Source organism: Parasteatoda tepidariorum, chromosome 5, assembly GCF_982258835.1.
Source record: "Parasteatoda tepidariorum strain Cologne lab strain chromosome 5, Ptep-v5.0, whole genome shotgun sequence".
NCBI classification, from domain to species: Eukaryota; Metazoa; Arthropoda; class Arachnida; order Araneae; family Theridiidae; genus Parasteatoda; species Parasteatoda tepidariorum.
The window spans coordinates 38941887-38962373 of NC_141759.1; the positions used below are offsets into that span (position 1 = coordinate 38941887).

The 20487-nt window shown below is 30.4% G+C and overlaps 1 protein-coding gene across 2 annotated transcripts in view; it reads right to left on the bottom strand.

Moving 5' to 3' along the window:
• Positions 1 to 20487, bottom strand: part of LOC107447237 (uncharacterized) — a 113786-nt gene that overhangs the window by 29609 nt on the left and 63690 nt on the right. The window contains exon 2 of one of the 2 annotated variants that reach the window (XM_071184951.2): positions 1654 to 1782. In XM_071184951.2, the coding sequence (XP_071041052.1) occupies positions 1654 to 1782 (129 nt within the window). The remainder of the gene's footprint in view (positions 1 to 1653; positions 1783 to 20487) is intronic. The other variant, XM_071184952.2, reaches the window with a different exon arrangement.

Here is a 20487-nt window from a genome sequence, read left to right on the forward strand (position 1 = left end):
TGATATTTTTAGTTTAGTTTGTTTTTCTGTCTGAATGCACAAGTATTTAAGAACGTTTAGGTTTTTGAATTATATACATATATGTGTAATACAAAATGTGGTTTTTGTATTTTGTATATATATGAGATCCATCAGATACTTCTGCTCACGAAAAAATACGCCCCATTGTACAAAGATGCAAAAGGTGACTTTTTAAAAAGAAATTAGGGCATTTTCCACTAAGTCAGGGCTCGAAAAAACACAGAAATTTTACCCGTCCCCGAGGACGGTTTGTCCAACAATGTACCCGTCCTCCTTTGAAACTAACCCGTCGCTTCTAAATAAATAAAAATATAATTTTCTCTTATTTATTACAAACATCTATATAAATTGCACAATGAATTAGTAGTTACTAGGATTAAAAATACTAGGATTACATTATACAGTAATAAAAGAAATACTAGGTTACTAATAGTAAAACCTAGTATTTCTATTATGAAATAATTTATTTCTTTGATGAAATAATTTAAATAACAAAGGTTAAGTTATCTGTCAATTATCTTGTCAATTTATCCGATGGTACTGCGTTTTTTAAATGAATCAAATATGACGTTTGCCAGTTCCACAATCAAACCAATGATTTACAGAGGTTTCTGCACAGAAATCTGAAAGAGGTTTTCCAGTTAGGTAGATGTTCATAAATGCGTTTAACGCTTCTTGTTTAAGACCAGTAAGTAACGTGTTTTTTTGTAAGTTCATTGCTGAAAAGCCCCTTTCAACCGCTGCAGTACTACCAGACAGAGAAAACATCAATTCCACCATGCGCAGTATGTTGCTGTATTTCGAGATTAGAGGGTCATTTTAGAAGAGAGGCGCTAGACTCTTGTAAGATAACAAAAATTGAAAATGTATCACGAACATTAACGGGAAAATGGCCGTCCGCGTGGACGCTGGATTCGAGAAATTTGTTGTCCGAGGGGAATTTTTGACCGCCGAGGACGGGCGGATTTTTGAGCCCTGCACTAAATGTATACATCAGATGTATGTATCACTTAGTTCTGTCGATGACTTTCGTTGCAAGTAGAAATATGAATGCTCATATTCTCTTGCGCCATATAATATGCTCTGTCTCTTTAAGCTGGAATATTACCATTGAGTTAAAGGTAAATACCCTATATATACCACTTTCTTTTATAAAAGAACCTTTTTCATTACTGTAAAATGAGGCGCGTGCTTAAACGGACAGAAGATTCCGGTAGATCTAATGTATATTACGATAGCATTTCAGCAAATTTGTTAACTAAAGCAAGAAGACATATTTTGTTATATTTATTTGAAAAAATTATCAGGATGATAGTCAGCTGCTTTTACACGATAGCTGACTGCTGTCTACTACGCGGAAAAAAAGACCCTTTTTTTAAAAAATTTATTCCTGGTATTTTTAACTAAGACGTTTGACTAGTAGACTAATTACGAGGCAGATTTTGTCTTTTTCTTCTTTGAAAGCGTTATGATATTTTAAGTCAATAAACATTGTCAACCTTTGTCAAAATTTAAATCACGTCTAATTTCAAAAAAATGAAATGAAAACAATTTTTTTTTCTCTAAAATCAGAGCATCCGGAATTTAGATCAAACGATTAAAATCTGCCATTTAAATCGCGATTTTACTTACAGTGGAAGAAGGCGTCCTCTCTCTCATTTCAATATCCACCGATGGAGGGTGCTCGTGTCGGTCGTTGTTATCCCCAGTAGCACCACCTCTACCGCAACACTCCACGTGGCAACACGAGGTGTGTTCCTTCTGAAACAAATAACATTCCTATAATTCTAACACAATTTCACATAATCGTCAAACAGTAAAAAAGAAGGAAAAAAACTTTACCATGCATAGGGGAGTTGTCTAAATCGCTCCACTTTTTACGTTTAAATTTTTATTTGACACAAATCACTGGCAATTCGCGATCGCAAACCCTCGAATACGGGATTTGTGTCTTCCCCCTTCCCTCTCCTCCTTTGCTCAGATATATGAGAATGAGTTACGATCTTTCCCCCTTCCATAATATTTTTTACATTTAGATTGCCAAAAATATGTTTCAAAATTTTCCACGATCCTTTCATTTTTTTTTCTTATTTTATAACCGTCTTTGAACAACCGACCCAATTTTGGGTTCACGACTACTTGTGTTCAACTCCGTAGCCTTGTAATTTTGAACCAATCCAGAAGACAAGGAAACTCCTGGATCAGTACCCCCAGAGGTATTGATTTGGTGTGGGAACATGGAGGACTTTGCGACTCGACAGATTTAACGTGCATCAGTCACCATTTACTACACCTCAGTCTTCGGCCAGAGGGGATCGAACCCACGACCTCTTGAACATGGGCCGAGTGCCCTACCAACCAGGCTACCCCAGGCGATCCTTTCATATTGTAATACACATGCTAATTATGAAAGCATGTCTAATTGTCATAAGTAAAGAGTCCTGCTTTGCCGCCTGTAGCTCATTTCGATCGCCAATCACGTGGGAAATATTTTAATAATTACGGTCATTCAGCTACTTATATTATTTTTTTGGTAATAAAATTTGTACAAGTACTTAAAAGGAATTATTTTCGCAAGATCTGTAAGTGGTACGATTTAGGAAACTGGTTGCCTGTGCACCACCAAATCCCTTCAATCGTACCAACCTCAAAAATATTGAGTATTTTTGATTAAGTGAATAATTAGACCATGCGTAATTAGAAACAATTGTTTGTTAACATAATAAGAAATGTAATATTAAATTTTTGAACTATTACCAAGGATAATATAACAGTATCATAATCTATAAAGTCAATGGAACAATGACCTTATTGGTTTATGATACTGTGAGTCAATGGAACATGATGTTACGCACTGCAAAGTTTAAGCGTGACTTTCATGACTGCCGCTTTTTGAGATCAGTACTCAATCTTCTTCTTCTTCTTAGGTTTTAGAAATCGGGAAAATGGTTCAATTCAAGCATTCAACATAAGAAGTATTGGAACAGATCGGTCTATTAAATCGCATTTCCAACCAACAATTGCTAGATCACTTCCTGACTACCCAGAAAGCTCGTCTCTTCGACGTTTTTCATCATTTTTTACTTCTTGGGAATACGAAAAATAAATCTCACCACATGGATATAAATGTCATTAAACTTATTGAAATCGTTTCATTTCCTTTCGATTGATTCAAGCATAAATTTAGATTGTCTGCTGTCAAAAAGTAATTAAAGATTCATGCACCAGAATAGTTAAATCCTTTTAACCCTTTAATGGGCCATTTATTTCTAGTAAAGGTAAATTAAAGTATTTTTGGAATTGAAATTGATATAAGAATCGTAATTGATATAAGGAAAAATAAACTAATTTAGCTTATAAAAAATTTATCAAAATTTTAATGCCATTTTTTTTTTGGTGGTAAGTATATTTACCACGACTTATTAGGAACTTATTGACTTTTATTTTTCGTTGTTTATAAAATAAATTTTATAACTGCTACAAACTTCAAAAGGAATGTATGTATTTTATAAATTTTATGAGTTTTCTTAAACTAACAAATGGTTACCAAATTTATTCAAACCCACTTCAAGAAAGCTGAAGTTATTAACAAATGGAAACCTAAATTAAAAGTGGTAAAAAAGTTTACCATGGACTTTAAAAAGTGGTGGTAAGTATACATACCACGGCCTTCGAAAGGGTTAAAGTTGTTTTTCGATGGCTTCGTCGCTATATGAAATGATGCTTTTCCTTGAATAATATGCTATTTTCATATCTACTGTGAGTTTTTAACAGCTGCGAGGACAAGATTAGCCTCTCTATAAGCTGTGCGATGCTTAATTAAAATTGCTTAAGCGGAAAATGGCGCAAAACGTCAATATGGAGAAAAGACACATTTTTATGGAAATGAAAAATGCTTGTGGTTTAATTTTTGTATATTTAAAAACTTACTCCAAAGCTACATTACCTGGGCTCATAAAAAAATTGCAAGAGAGAACTGAGAATAAAGCAGTGATTTTGATAATTTTCATGTGGGTGGAAAAATGTCACCTAATTGATGACTTTTAAAATATTTTAATAACTCTCAAAATATTTAAATTTTTTATCCATTCTAAAGCCCAGATAATTTTTCACAGCAAAATGATACATACATATCTTATACTATAATACGAGGAATGGTTGCCAAGTCGAAAATCGCCCCAGAATTAATAAACTCCGATATACTTGGGGGTCTGGGGTTTTTGGCCACGAGGAATCGATTGACGCCGGTTTTGAAGCGCTACGGTCAAGCAGTTCGGAGTTACAGATAGGATATTTTCAAACTTTATTAGTTCGCCATAATGGCTATAGATACTTTTCTCCACTCTTATAAATGTATGCTAATGCGAACCTTACAATTGAAATAATAATTTTCGACAACTTAAACCAATAATATACGAAGGAATTAATAATTTAATTGTAAGGTTCGCATTAGTTTACATTTATCAAAGTGGAGAAAAGTTTAACTTTTGTGTTAAAATCACCGTCAACAAAGTCCGACATTTCAACATTCATCAGATTTCAAGCTACATTTTCAACATGCAGAACGCACCTCTACATGAAATTCTTCAAGGAGCCGGAATTTTGGAACAACACGCGATCAACTCAATTCTACCCGCAAATGGACAACTAGAAGATACAGTCATTGTCAGAATGCTTCTCCATTACGCCGAACAAGCTTACCCGACCGTCAAAGTTGCCGTACTTCACCCTGAATTTGTCGCACGCTTCTGCGTTACAACAGCGGATGGCGCTTATGAAGGAATGGCTCTTCTCAACGATATCAGCGACCAGAACAAGGCTTCCAACTATCTATACGGTGTTCAACAAGGATTCGACGTGCTACTCATTCCCATTCACAAGAGAGCTCAAATGGATAGAGGCGAGCACTGGATGCTAGGAATTTACGAAGCAAGCTATGGAGAACGTCAACTATTAGTCTGCGATCCAGTCGACAATCCGTTGCCCATCGATGCTGTTTTGAGAAAAATACTGCGACACGTTTTGAATACCGTTGTTACGAATGAAAAGCTGAAAGGATGCATCATGAAACCTCGCAACGCTTACAACCACCAAGATGACGCGTCTTCCTGCGGAGTTTACATCGTCTTTTATGCTCGACAATACCTCTCTCATCGACGCCTTTTCCTGAACAAGAATTTTCAAGAAGCGGATGAACGGAAGCAAATTTACGAATTCGTTGTGAACAGTGTCTTTAATTGTATAATTTTTTGTTATCAATTACATTTTATTTCCTATGACTTTTCAAACTTTACCTTTGTATAGAAAAGTTCCCTTTCCAAACTCTAACTTTGTTTAGATAGTTTACAATGGTGCACTTTAACCGGTTATCTTTTCACAAATTTTCTTATGGCATGTATTGTTTTGATAAATCACAATTGAAAATTTAAATCTTCGAGTTAGTTTCGATACCTGTTTTCTCCGAGCGGAGCTCGGTCACCAGCTGGTAATTTAAAATCCTCGTTTTGCTTGAAGTGCAAGCACTTAAACTATGGCTTATTGATTTTCCTTGGCGACAGAACTTCGCAAAGCAATGTTAAACAGAGTTCTCAGTTGTAGTTTTATTATAAGCTTCACTCACGTGATAAGAAATTTGGTACTTGGTGAAAGTTAGTCAAATAATAGTTCTCAGACACTTTTCGTCAGTTTGGGAGCAAATGCAGTTTCAGTAAGTTCATAATAGACCTATTTAGTAGTTGAAATTGATGCGTTGCTCCTAAATTGTACTGGTATGATTTAGGCAACTACTTTAAGCAAAATGTTATTTCTAGCCTCAAACAGTAGTTAGTCAACAAAGAAACAAGTAGAACATAAATAAGTTGCTTAAGGGGACACTTCACGATGAAAAACCCAAAAATCGACCAAATTATACTTTTTTCAATTTTTGTTTCAAAAAATAATAGTTATATCTAGCTACAATTTAAAAGAAAAATTTTTCAATTTCAGTCATTTTTTGCAAAGTTATAAGCATTTCAAGATTTGTAAACAAGGTTATGTAAACTGTCTGTTTTTATAGTTAAACTGTTTTTTCTCAATGTTGTTTTTTACGATAATATTCAAACTTCGAAAAGTTCCTTGCGCATGAGTTTTGAATAAATCTTTATTTTTTTCTCATATATATGATTGGCCTAATGTTCCGTAACCAATGTGATATAAATAAAAGCTGAATACTCACTGAATATTTTTTAAATTACATTAAATTGTTATTCAAGTTTCAATTTTTAAAAATTATATAAAGACTATGATATTTTAATTTTTTATATGTTTAAAATTAAGTGCTAAGTTGTTCAAACATATCCAATTTTATTTATACTTATTCAAATTGTAATATAAATGAGTTTCATACAGCTACGATAAAAACTCATGCGCAGGAAACATTTTGAAATATTGGAACATTTAGTAATTTAACTTGCGGATAAATTATTAAAAAAATTATAACTTTTCAACAAATTAATATTTTTGCTTCAAATTTTGGGAATATCTTTCTAAATGCTTTATTCACAATCTATGAAATTTTCATTAAAATTGGTTGATATTTTAAAAAAATCATTTTGAACCTGAAGTGTCCCCTTAACAATCATATGATAATCCCTACAATACTTTATTTCAGCAAAATCCTTACACAAGATGTTTAAAAATTATATTGTAAGCAAAACCGATTAACTTAAATAAAAACTTAACACAAGTACACAGCAACTTGATTCCTCTGCCACGTTAAAAGAAAAAAAGCTTCCTATTTTATCCGCTAGTGTTTTCTATACAATGCTTCTTTAGAAATCAGAGATGGTAGATTTCGATTTGGCAGCAGTACGATTTGGGCAACTTTCCACTAAGTGCTAAATCGTAATGTAGTTTTAATATAAAGTTCAGGCAGCAACTTCCTATTAATTATTAAAAAGTGATGGCCAATGAAAAAACAATTACAAAATAAAATTTTCTCTAGACATTTTCAATGATAACTTAACCATAAACATGTTATGGCAGTCAGAACATTGTGATTCAAGCAAATTTCATGAAAAATAACATAATTCTCCAACAAACTTTTCAGTAAAAGGTACTGTTACTCTTTGCATACCTGCCAACTCTCCCGGATTTTGCGGGAGATTTTATTTTCATATTTAAAGTGGTAGTAAATATATACTATTTTTTTCTTTTATAAATTTAATTTTTAAATGATTTTGATCACCACTATTCTTACAAAAATTAAGCTTATATATTAATATGCGTTACTATCACAGGGATGCCAACTGCTCCGCTTTCTGAAAAAGTTTTAATAAAGTGGTAGCAAAATATTTAGTAAGATTAGTTAAAGAAAGATAGTTACGCTTACTTTGTAGTACAAGAACCAGTAGATTGATGCTCTGATGTTGCATTTTATATCATATTTGTAATTTTTGATATTTAGTGGTGAAAAAATTATTTAAAATGAAAAATACTAAACTAATAGTAAATTCAATTTCGCTACCATTAAAAAATACTATTTTACAAAGCGGAGCAAGTTGGCATCTCTGCTATCATGGTAGTCAACTTAATTTTTTTCAAATACAACATATTTGTTTGCTTAAAATTGAAGTTTTAATTCCATTTTAATACCACTGGGAAAAATGATATTGGAAGGGATTAAAAGTTGGCAGGTCTGTCTTTGTGTTTCTCATGCATCTTACAGATTTATATATAAGTGGTAGTAAATTTCGCTTTTTTTAAGGTACCACTTTAAAGTTTAGAGTTCAGACAACTTACGATTCTCCCACAGATATATTTCCATACCCTCCAACTTATGAAGATTTTGAAAATAATTCTTTCTAGTGGTAGCGAACCAAAGTAGAAATTTTTAAAGCAAATGGATCTCTCATAAAACTTTTATCAGAACTTAAGAATCTAGCCATATGGCCTGCACTTTTATAAGTAATAGTGGACAAGTTACGCTAAAATTAATTTTTTTTTAAATATTAACACATTAATTTTACTACCGTCTGAAAAGAAGATTTCTGAAACTACTGAAATTCCGTAGCAGTTGGAGGGTATGTATTTCATCAAAAAGGTATCTATGATTACATATCAGGGGTCTGTCCAGACATTTTGTGAAAGGTACTGTGTTTGTAAAATTGCGAAAAAACTATACATTATTTGTGAATATAAAATAAGCGTTAAGTCACATTCTTTCAACTAGGGTCTTGCTTTTGTGAATTTGTGCAAATAGTGTCCTGTTATTGCAAAAACTGCTGAAAACCTTTTCAAGAAGTTTTCAAATTGTAAATAGGAACAAGATTCTGCTCAACAATTGCTGCTACTAAATTAGAGATGCAGCATACAAATATTTAGTATAAGGCCTATACTGCTCAACACAGAATATTCATTTCGGACCAATAATGGAAACAAAATCACTCACATTTTTAATAATTTCAATTGACATATTTTAAATAACACAACTTAGCAATGTATCACTTTTAATGTGTTACCCATTAAGTAAACTTAAACAATTTTTAAATTTATAATATTTTATTTAAAAAATTGCCAGAAATTAACTTTTATTTACATAATATTCTATTAATTAATTTTATGAATAAATATAAATTGATTATTTATTTATTTACAAAAAAAAATATGATTCAATATTAATAAGAATGCGCACACGATGTTTGTAAAAGAAGAAATATTTTCTTAGAATACTACATTTGGAATTTAAACTTAGGAAAACTTAGTCTGTCTCCAACCATCTTTGTTCTCCCCCCCCCTCCCCCGAGAAGGGTTTACTTGATTAACAAAACAATAATGAAGATAAACAAATTTGTGAAGGGTCCCATTAAAAGATAAATTATTTTGTGAAGGGTTCGTTTTTATGAAAAGATATTTGTTCAGACCCCTGCATATGTATTAAATTATTGACGTTTGTTTCATTTTAGTAATCAATTTTAAAAATTTGCTAGGTTCGTGGAAACTCTGTACCCAGATCTAAAAGTTATACGGAAAAGAGAAAAAATACTGGCAGTAAAACTAGTTCAATTATAATTGTTTTTCGTGAGAATTAAAGAAAGCTCTCTCTCTTACTATTCTTAATAATAAATAATTTATCACCATTTATTTTTTTTAGGGTTAGAAACAGTCATATATACATATTTAATATGTATTTTTTTTTGATTGATTTTGATTTTGATTTTTTTAATCAGTTTTTGCTTATTAAGTTTTTCTAAAATCAGATAGGTAGTCCACTAGGTATAGCAAAGCTGCCAACTTTTTGCTCATTGAGGGAAAGTTTTCTTAATTTTAACGACATTAAATGAAGGGTCCCATTAAAAGATAAATTATTTTGTGAAGGGTTCGTTTTTATGAAAAGATATTTGTTCAGACCCCTGCATATGTATTAAATTATTGACGTTTGTTTCATTTTAGTAATCAATTTTAAAAATTTGCTAGGTTCGTGGAAACTCTGTACCCAGATCTAAAAGTTATACGGAAAAGAGAAAAAATACTGGCAGTAAAACTAGTTCAATTATAATTGTTTTTCGTGAGAATTAAAGAAAGCTCTCTCTCTTACTATTCTTAATAATAAATAATTTATCACCATTTATTTTTTTTAGGGTTAGAAACAGTCATATATACATATTTAATATGTATTTTTTTTTGATTGATTTTGATTTTGATTTTTTTAATCAGTTTTTGCTTATTAAGTTTTTCTAAAATCAGATAGGTAGTCCACTAGGTATAGCAAAGCTGCCAACTTTTTGCTCATTGAGGGAAAGTTTTCTTAATTTTAACGACATTAAATGATTTTAAATATAAATCTTATTTTTTAAACTTTCAAGGGAAAAAAAATTACTATACCCACCATGATAAATCAATAATTTAAACATGTATTTAGCCGTTACCCTTTTAAGCATTCTCTCGAAAAAAAGTTTAACTTTTAAAAATTCTTTCTAACTTAATCATAGCCTAGTAACCACTTAGTAAAAACTTTCCAATAAATCAGAAACTCAATCAAGTGAAAGAAAAAAAAATCTCATAATCAAGTCAAGTAAAGATAAAGAATCTGTAAAAGAGAAAGGGAAATTTTTTTTTTTTTTCCTTTTACCTATTCTTTATCTTTACATAGTTGTTTTGATTAAGGATTATCAGAATGTGTTTTTGTGGAATAATAATTAATAACTATAAACCGTTACACTAAATACTTTGTTATTCACCGATTCTTTGCATTGTTATTTTACCAGAGTAAAAAAAAAAAAAAAAAAAAAACCGTGTCGGAATTGTGACTTGACGATATTGCATCCTCAGTGGTACACAGATCATGGGTTAGAATCCCCTTGCGGTTGGACTCACGGTGGTAGGTTTTCGTAGTTTTCCACTTGATGTAACGCAAATGTCAAACGCATCAAAAAAACCCCTTGATGGCCAGTTTGTCGCAATGCTTGATTGAGGAGTTCGCCAGTCTTCAGGGTTCCTTTCAAAATTACAAGGCTACGGAGTTGAACATCGATAGTTGTAAACTCAGAATTGGGACAGCTGTTCAACACCGGTTATAAAATATAAAAAAAATTATTATGCTAATTAAATGATAGAAGATCTCTTAAAATAGTTACTTTGATCAAAAAAATATTTATTTTATTTATTTATTATTATTATTTATTTATTTATTATTATTATAATTATTTTGTTTTGAATTTATGTTAATTGCAAGAAAAAAATTCTTGGGAAGGAATGCAAAAATACATATTATCAAAAATGAAATTAAATTAAATAAAGCAAGCAAAAAGCGGAGCATAAAGGTTCCTTTTTATTTTTATTTATTTATTCATTTTTTAGAAAAATACCTATGGTTATTTTATAACATAAATATGTTTTCAGTTTAACACGCGCTTAGTTTTTTTTTATTATTATTTTTATTTCTTGAATTTTTTAAGTGTTCGTCGAAATAGTTTAAAATTAATCTTTCAATTTAAGATAACAAAAAACATTCTATGCGTAACTAATTGATTAGTCATCTCCCTCTTCCTTCTAGACCAGAGGTCGCCAAAGTGGTCTATATAGACCCCCAGGGGTCTACTTAACGAAAGCGGGGGTCGATCTGAGACCGGGGGGCGAATGGGGGTCGATCCGAATCGGAAGGGTCGATTGTGGGTTTAAAAAAAAAACAGTTCTCAATACGCAAATCACACATACCTAATTAAGTATGTAAAATTTTAGAATTATTTTTATAATTGGCTCAATGTCAGTTTCTATATAAAACATAAATTAATAAACGTATATTTATTGGGGTGAAACAAGTATTTACGTTCCACCGCTCAGTAGCACGAACTCAGCGCAGTTTATAAGTCATATGCATATGTGCGCTTGTCCAAATGTCACGTGTGACGAGCATTGACGTTAAAAATGCAAATATCATACGCAGTTTCAGCTATCTTTGCAAACTGTGTTGAATATTTGCAGTGTCATTATTAAAACTTTTATAGTTTTGGATAATTAGTTATTGTTTCGATAAAACCATTCGTTTGGTTTAGACATCAATTTTAATTATCAATGCACAAAAAAGAAGGTAAGCTTTAATAATATGAATTAGTACAGCCCGCGACAAAACTATACCACACTTCGTATTTTTTCACGAAAATTTCAAAATTGACCAATTTTTGTAAATTTCAAAATTAATATATTTTTCATAAAACTATTGTTACACAATGTACTATTACTTTAATAAATCTTTAAAATCATAAAATAAATGTACAAACATAGTATCTAATAGAGTTTTATTTTAATTAACAGAGAATTACGTTTGTAGGGGTCGATGGAGATTTCGAAAAATTATACAGGGGTCGATGATCAAAAAAGTTTGGCAACCCCTGTTCTAGACTCACGCGCATATTTATTTTAATAATTTAGTTAGGTACTTAAACATGTGCTTGACAAAATAATAAAATAAAAAAATACATCTATACATAACACATGCACGTTAAAAAAATGTAATTTGATGCACTGAAATCACAATTAACAAATTACCTCAGTTGTTCAAAGCCCTTAAATTACCCGACAAATCTGATGTTTATACGACAATCTGTTCAGCTGTTTTCTTTTGCAGGTATAAGATACAAATGTACAGATGGAAACAGTTCGTCTATCACTATTGGTTCACCCGACCGATATCTGGCCAATTAAACTTATGAAGGCGGAGTTACATTCAAAAGGAACGCCCATCTTACATAAGAACCAGAGAAGACGCCAGCTTGCTATGAAGTTGTCATCAAGCTACTGACGTCACGGGATACAGAGGGTGAGGAGGAGCAGATTCCGGGATCGAAAGATTTTTGGAAGCGATCCAATTTCTAGGAAAAGGCTAACTACCTAGATTTATTTACCTGTGCGCAACAGATTTCTGAAAGTTTTCGGAAATAAATTTCCAACGCAAGAATACAAAACATTTTTTATTATTAAATAAAATAAATTAATTGTAAAACACAACATTAAGCATTCAATTAAATTTCTTTTTTTTAAAGTTTTATCATTATGAAAAAATCATAAAATATAAAAATGATGAATAATTAGTATAATGCAGAGCGCTGATGCAGAAACAAAATAAAGATAATACTGGTAACAGGAATATTTTGCAATGATAGAATTGAAAAAACAAAAACTCTACTATCCATTTATTGATTTTTATTTTACTTGGAATCGTTATAAAGACGGAATGCATAAAAATTAATGCATGCAATATTAAGCATTTATAGAAAAATAGGAGAAAAAACATCATTGTTCTTTATTTCCTTGCTTTCATTCAATTTCAGATTCAGTTATAAAGGCGAAACACATAAAAATATTCTATCATAATACTAAGAATTTATCATAAAGTGAAATTAAAATAAAAACAGAGGTCATTACATTTGTTCGAATATTTTTATTTCAACTTTAATTGGAAAAATCCTGAATATATTTATTAAAAAAAATCTATATAATATTGTGTATTTATAGAAAAATAGGGGGAATGCTGTTTTATACTTTCTTACTACATTTTTATTTGTGATTATCATCTTTAAAGCTGAAATACATTTTTTAAAAAATTAATCATAATACAGAGCATTTATCATAGAAAAAAAAACTTTTATATTTCTCTGAATTATTTAAATTCATTTTAAAATCATGACTTATAAATCCGGAGTACGTAAAAGTAATTTATTAATTTGACAAAAAATAAAGTGAAACCAGCTCATTTAATACTTTATTTTTTTATTTTAATAAAATGCAACAAAAATGCATAAATGCTTATAGGTAACGTATAAAACATTCATCAAAAAATAAATAAATAAATGACGCTTTTTATTTATTTTTATTTCACTGGATTTTATTTCACTTACTAGAGAGATAATAAGTAATAAAGTCAAAGTACACGTGAAAAATTATTTAGTATAATCTTGAACACTTATGGAAAAAATAAATCTAAAAAAAAACTCTGTTTATTTATTTATTTATTTTTACTTCATTTGAAATTACAAGTTTTAAAGACAGAACGCGGAAAACAGGGGTCTGTCCAGACATTTTGTGAAAGGTCCGGTTTTTGTGAAATTGTGAAAAAATTACTCACATTCTTTCAACCAGGGTCCCGCATTTATGAATTTGTGCGAATAGGGTCCGGTTATTGCAAAAAACTTTTTCAAGAAGTTTTTGAATTGTAAATAGATACAAGAATATGTTCAGCACTGTAAAATTATAATAAAAAAAAGTAAATTTTCAAAAATAAGCAGCAATTGCTGCTTCTAAATTAGAGATGCAACATACAAATTTTTGGTATTTAGCCTATAATGCTGAACGCAGAATATTCATTTCGGACGAATAATGGAAGAATCGTCTGCCGAAGACAAAACTTAATTCGTTTACATCCATCTTTCTTGTTTCCTGCCCTGGGAAGGGTTTATTTAATTAACAAAACAATAATGAAGATAAACAAATTGGTGAAGGGTCCAATTAAAAGAAAAATCATTTTGTGAAGGGTCCGTTTTTAAGTTAAAGTATTTTGCGAAGGGTCCGTTTTTATGAAAATATATTTCGTGAAGGGTCCGTTAACGGACCTAAATTTCTTCCAAACAGACCCCTAGAAAATGAATAAAATATTCAGTATTTGTTGAATTCTATGCCAGTTGTCTCAGTTGCCAGTAAGCACATCTCTGGTGAAGAAATCGGGTGCACGCTGCAGCGGGCAGTTACTTCAGCAAAACTCCTATCAAGTCAAGTATTTGTTGAATCATGAAATGTAACACAAGACATAATAACTTATTTATCGCATTAATTAATAAATTATATTTAGGATTGTTAAATTATATAGAATAATCGAAAATAATAACTAAATTTATGTTTAAGTAAGCAAAAAAAAAATCAATTTAGTACATGGAAAACTAAGTTCTGACAATTATTTGCATGCACTTGACCAAAATGAGCATACTAAGTAAAAAGTTTCTATCCTTTTTTAATTCCGCTATGATACAAAAGCTTACATAAGGATCCCAATCCTAAATTGCTGATATCAAAGCTAGAAAAAAGTTAATATTAACTTCCTGTCCCCGTTTTAGTCGATTCGAATTTTGCATGGGCAAAAAAGGACATCATTTTTAAAAGCTTCAATCGTGATCTTTTAAATTGTGTCATACAGTTTTACCACGTAAAATCTTCTTAAACATTTGCTGCGAAAAGAAAGATTCTTTACATAAAGTATAAAAGTGTTTGCTTAATTTTGTCCTACCTCTGTATTTTTGAGAAAAATTACTATATTAGTTGAATAACTTTAACTCCTCTTACTAATTTTTCCTAAAGGAAGTTTGATCCTATCATTAAAATATTGCCAATTAGTTGGAAAGCGAGTAAATGCAAGTAAAGCTATAACTAACTTCATATCTACCATTGATATACCGGAGATGTCTAAAAATGTGTTTAGTGGTTATAACAATAACAACAATAAGATGCGATAGAACTATTAAAATTTGCTCATAATTTTTTTTCTTCAGTTTATTAGGGAATTCTCGAAAGATTTTTGATCATAATATAATATAATATATAATGTTATGTTATGTTATATAATATAATATGTTATGTTATGTATTATATTATATTATATTATATTATATTATATTATATTATATTATATTATATTATATTATATTATATTATATTAATTTATTTCAATAAATTAATATTATCAGAATTAATTTTTTTTTATTCATGTAGAGAGGCACTTACAAATTTTAATAGAGATTTTGAATATTAATAAAAAGTAGAGATGCCAACTTTCTCCGGACAGCGGATAAATATTTTCGAGTGGTAGTCTTTTAATGTATGATTCTTGGTTTAGTAAATTCGATTTGTAGGATTTTTACTCACTTCTAATCTTAAATATTTCAAAGGCTTGTCTGTGGTACGTCACTTTTATTACAGTTAAGTCGTACTGAGCCTTTTAAAAAATTGGCAAAATTAGCCGAAAACCTGCTAATTTTCATTTGTAGTTCTGTAGCATATTTTAAAATATTTTTTCGATTCCGGAGCAGTTGGAATCTCCGGAAATGAAATTATTTTTCCCTTCTTTTAAGCACATGTACCGCGTATAAATACTGAAGTGAGACAAATTTTACTCGCTAATTTTATGTAGCCTAAAATGATTCAGTCATTTGTAGGAAATTCCCGAAACTTGTTAAGTACCTAAGAAACGGTTTGGTGTAAATAATGTCATCTTAGGAAAAAAGAGAGGTTTATCACTATAGCCCCAAATCCATCAATTCTATTATCTATACATCTATACATCTATACATAATAATAAAAGCGGCTGTGTGTGTGTGTGTCTGTAATCACAATATATCGCCCCAGAAGCCTCGCCCAGGCACGAAACTCGGCACATAATTGTGTTTTGACATAATGAAGAAGTATTTTTTTTCTTTTTTAAAAATTTGGATTAGTTATTTAGTTATCAGTCATTTTGTAAGTCTATGCTTTTCGTCTGCTTTTTCGTCTTCAAAGAGCCATATTCAAAAAACTATTAAAAAATGCATATACTTTTCCCCTCTCTTATAAATGTATGCTAATGCGAACCTTACAATTGAAATATTAATTTTCGACAACTTAAACCAATGATATACGAAGGAATTAATAATTTAATTGTAAAGTTCGCATTAGTTTACATTTATTAAAGTGGAGAAAAGTTTAACTTTTGTATTAAAAATGTGGCAACATATTCGATACGTAAATAGAACGCTTCGCTTTGATATATTTGTCGCTGTTCATAATTGTTATAATAAGTTTTTCTTCTTCTTTCCACGCTCTATTTTTTTTTTTCTTAAGCGAAGACGATAATTTTTGTAGCGATATTGTAGTACTTTGTACAACTAAAAATTCTTTTCACAACACTTTAAAAATATTTACTTTATTTTCTTTATATATACAGAGAACAGTCGGCAAAGAATTCGATTAGGTTGAAAAACATTTTGCTAAAAAGGAACGAATTCCAAAAGAAAAAATAAGCAACTTAAAGAATAAAAATGCTGATGCCAGCCAATTTTTTGAAAGTTAACTTAGAAATAACAAACCAAACGATGTTAAATAACAAACCAAACGATGTTAACAAAATGACGTAGAAAGCGCAACTAGATCAAAATTATACAAGCACAACTAGATCAAATTATAATACCTGAGTGCTTGACGTAACAGATATAGAAATAGAATTTGATACCATAAAAAATTATATAGAAATAGAAATTGATACCATAAAAAATTTATTCGTTTTCGTGTTCTTTTCATGTATTTAGCATTTTAGTTTTTTTTTTCTTAAGCGTTGTAGCTATATAATTTCAAACATCCTCAAGAGCTATAACACATCTGCAGCAGAACTGGATATGAAGACAAAATTGCAGGACAGGAACACTTTAATTGTCCACTAATCTTCAGATTTCCTGCAACGTTTTAAAAAACTTTATTTGTGAAAACCTTCAGCGTGGCGGACAGCTGGCCGCCTTAGGCGGCTAGTGTTATAATAAAGAAAAATTACGTGAAAAAAATAGACATAACTTTGTATTTCGAATTTCCAAATACTTTTTACGTTTTTGCAACAAAATAAAATCATAATGTACATCCTCTAAGGGCTGAAAGCCCATAGATACCAAGACGGAAAAGAGCAAAAACTGAAAGAAAGGCATTTCATTCTACCATTTTTTTTTGAGAAACATTAACTTTCGGTAACCACCGAGATTTTTTTTTCTGCAATTATAGCATATATATAAAATTGCTTATTTCTTTATAAAAAGTACCCATCTTTTCATTGTCAACATTACAGGCGTCCACGGGCTCAAGCTTGTATGAAAGAGTCAATTGTCCGCTTCGCGGACAGACACTCTGTAAGAAACACCAGTTCAAGTTCAAGTTTTATAAAAAGTAGATATTGTAATAGTTTGAAGAGTTGAGTAGATATTGGAATAGTTTGAAGAAGAGATTAGATTTATTCCTCCCGAAAACAAGTTAAAACTGAAATGGTTTTACTGCCAGCTTTTTTTTTTTTTTTTTTTTTTCTCTTTTCCGTCTCGCTTTCACCCATGCACCTCCCTGCGAGAAATATTACGATACAAAAAAAAATGACTTTCAGAAATCTATAAATCAAGAATTTTCAGCTCTACAACATTATTTGGAGTGGTGAAAGTATGAAACATATAGCTTATCAAATATGTTCAAAATTTTGACTTTAAAACATATCTGCTTATTAATTAGATCAATGATATAATCAATTCTATACCAAACGGTAATAGAATTGATTATATATCATAGTAGTTAACATAATTTAAATTCAAATGTTAAATTATAAACTTTGCTATCAACTTTAAATAGTTACTATAACATTCGACTAAAACCGATAAATTTGATTTAATTGACTTCATCATAGAGAAAAATTAGTTCCCAAGTTGATTTTACACACGAGTTTATTTTAAAAATAGCATAATCCAGCAGAAAATAGCACTTTTCCATTTAGACATTTACCCCATGCGTAATTTGTGATAGGATACACATTTTAATATCATATTTAAACCAAGTTGGTATTCTCAGTGGTAACTACCATTAAAATAATTTCACAGGAGCAAGATGACTCGTTCTTAAAATGATTTTGAAGCTGCTATTACCATACACTTTAACAATTGAAAATGTTGCGAAATATTTTCTCCTGTGGTAATGAACTAAAGCATAAATTTTTAGAAGTAAAATTTTTATAAAAATTTCAACGGAATTTTCATTAAAATGTCTATGGTCTCCATTTAAAATTTTGATCTTTCAGAATCCATCAATATAGTGAGGAAAGATTCATGAGGAAGGTATTTCAAAGTTGTAATGCATACATTAAATGTATTTTTCCTCGCCAAATATTTTTAAAAAAAGTTCTTTAAAGTCAGTATGTTTAAGTAAATTTTGCCATATATTTATAATATTTTTACTGTTTAATTAACTTTTTATAACCGAATATTATTTCTAATATGAGTTAGTTTTTTTTTTTTTTTAATATAATTTAATCCAAGCAAAAAAGTTAGCAAAAATGACTATTAAATGAAAAGTACCTATTAACATAGGTCGCCTATTCATTAGGTTTGAGGAAAAAGTGGCTACTAAAATATTAAGAGTCTACCGGGCAGTGGCTACTATCTGAAAATTTAAATTTTTAGGTCTACCCCCCCCTCCTTGTCTGTTAACTACCTGTCTAATTGAACCTCTGTTATCAAGAACCGAATTTAACCTATAAATTAATTTGATCAAAATTATTATAACTTGACCATCTGTCTAACACGTAGGCTGACCACTAAAAGAAATTGAATTCATCTAAAAATATTAATGAATGCAATTATAAATCCTTCATAAGTTAACGTAAGAAAATGAAAACACTTTCAGGAAATAGTTCTTTTTCTGTTATTTATTAGAATTTCACTGGATAGGAAAAATGGTATTAAAAGATAAAGCAAACCCCTCTGAGAATTTAACATAAGCTATGAATGGCTTATCTATTCTTCAAAAATGTCTACGATTTCTTTTCTTATGGAGCTATTTTGTTATCCAAGCAACAACAAAAGAATAAATTTTAAAATGTTAATGTTAATAAAATGCTAAGTTTTCCAATGGTCTTTGTTCATGATACTTTAAAATATGTATTATAAATAACTGGCATGCATCATTAATAATATATGCAACACTAATCAGTTTGATAATATTTAATTCATATAATAAATTGTAATTTGCGTAAATAATCTCATTTCTTATGTTATCAAGATACATAATGACGTTTAAATGCAACGCAATAATGCAAAAATACTATAGTGTTTACGACTCCAAGAAAAATGTAAATTACGCAATAATATCCATACTACATTTACGTTTTTAGTGTTTTATAGCAGAGGAAATCGTAATTGACATCCCCTGTTTTAAGAGTTGATGAGCGGCAGGGAATAGCCTGATTATTAGGGCGTAAATAGATCGGGGTGGCTTGGTTGGTAAGGTGTCGGGCCCATGTCCAAGAAGTCGTGTGTTCGATCCCCACCAGCCGAAGACTCCCCGTGTAGTAAATGGTGTCTGGTGCACGTTAAATCTGTCGGGTCACAAAGTCATTCATGTTCTCATAACAAATCTTACCTCTGGGGGACCTGAATTTGAGATTGATTGTTCTCTGGTTTAGGTCAAAATTACGATCTGTGGATGAATGAATGGATGTATGACTGGGTCCACCCTATAAACGAGCTGTGACGTGTGTGTGGTTGCTGGTATTAGAAAGTTGCATTCGAAAAAACAACAACATTAGCTTATAAGAGCTAGCATAAAGACTTCATCCACAATTAACAACGAGAGCAATAATTTTTCTATCACTTTTACGTTTTCCGCGTCTTTATGGTAAAAAATCGTAATTTACGCCTTGTGTTTAACCGTTACTGAGAGCAATTCGTTGGAAAAGATTTTTCGAGGTAAAAGTTACTAAAGATTAATCTGCTTAATCTGATTGTAAAGATTAATCTGATTAGTAATTAATCTGCATAATTGCCTAACCAATAGAACTTACAAATGGGTGATAAAATAATGTGAACATTTCAGCAGTGCTAATTCTATGTAACCAATCTTTCTTTTAGCAGCAAATGTTTTGTGAGATTTTACACGGACACAACATGTTGACAAAATTTAAAAGATCATGCTTGAAACTTTTAGAAATGATATTCTTTTCACTTATGCAAAATCCGAATCAGCCAGATGAGGAAAGCAAGTTAACAACTTTTTTCTAGCTTTAATACTAGTAATTTCGAAATCATTATATAGGATTGTAATATTTATATTAGAATGCTTTTTTAAGTACAGTGGTGAAGAAAAGGAATGAAGCTTTAAACTTCCTAATGCTCAATTTTTGCCATGTGTTGTAAAATCTTCTAAAACATTTGCTGCCAAAAGAACCATTGTTTA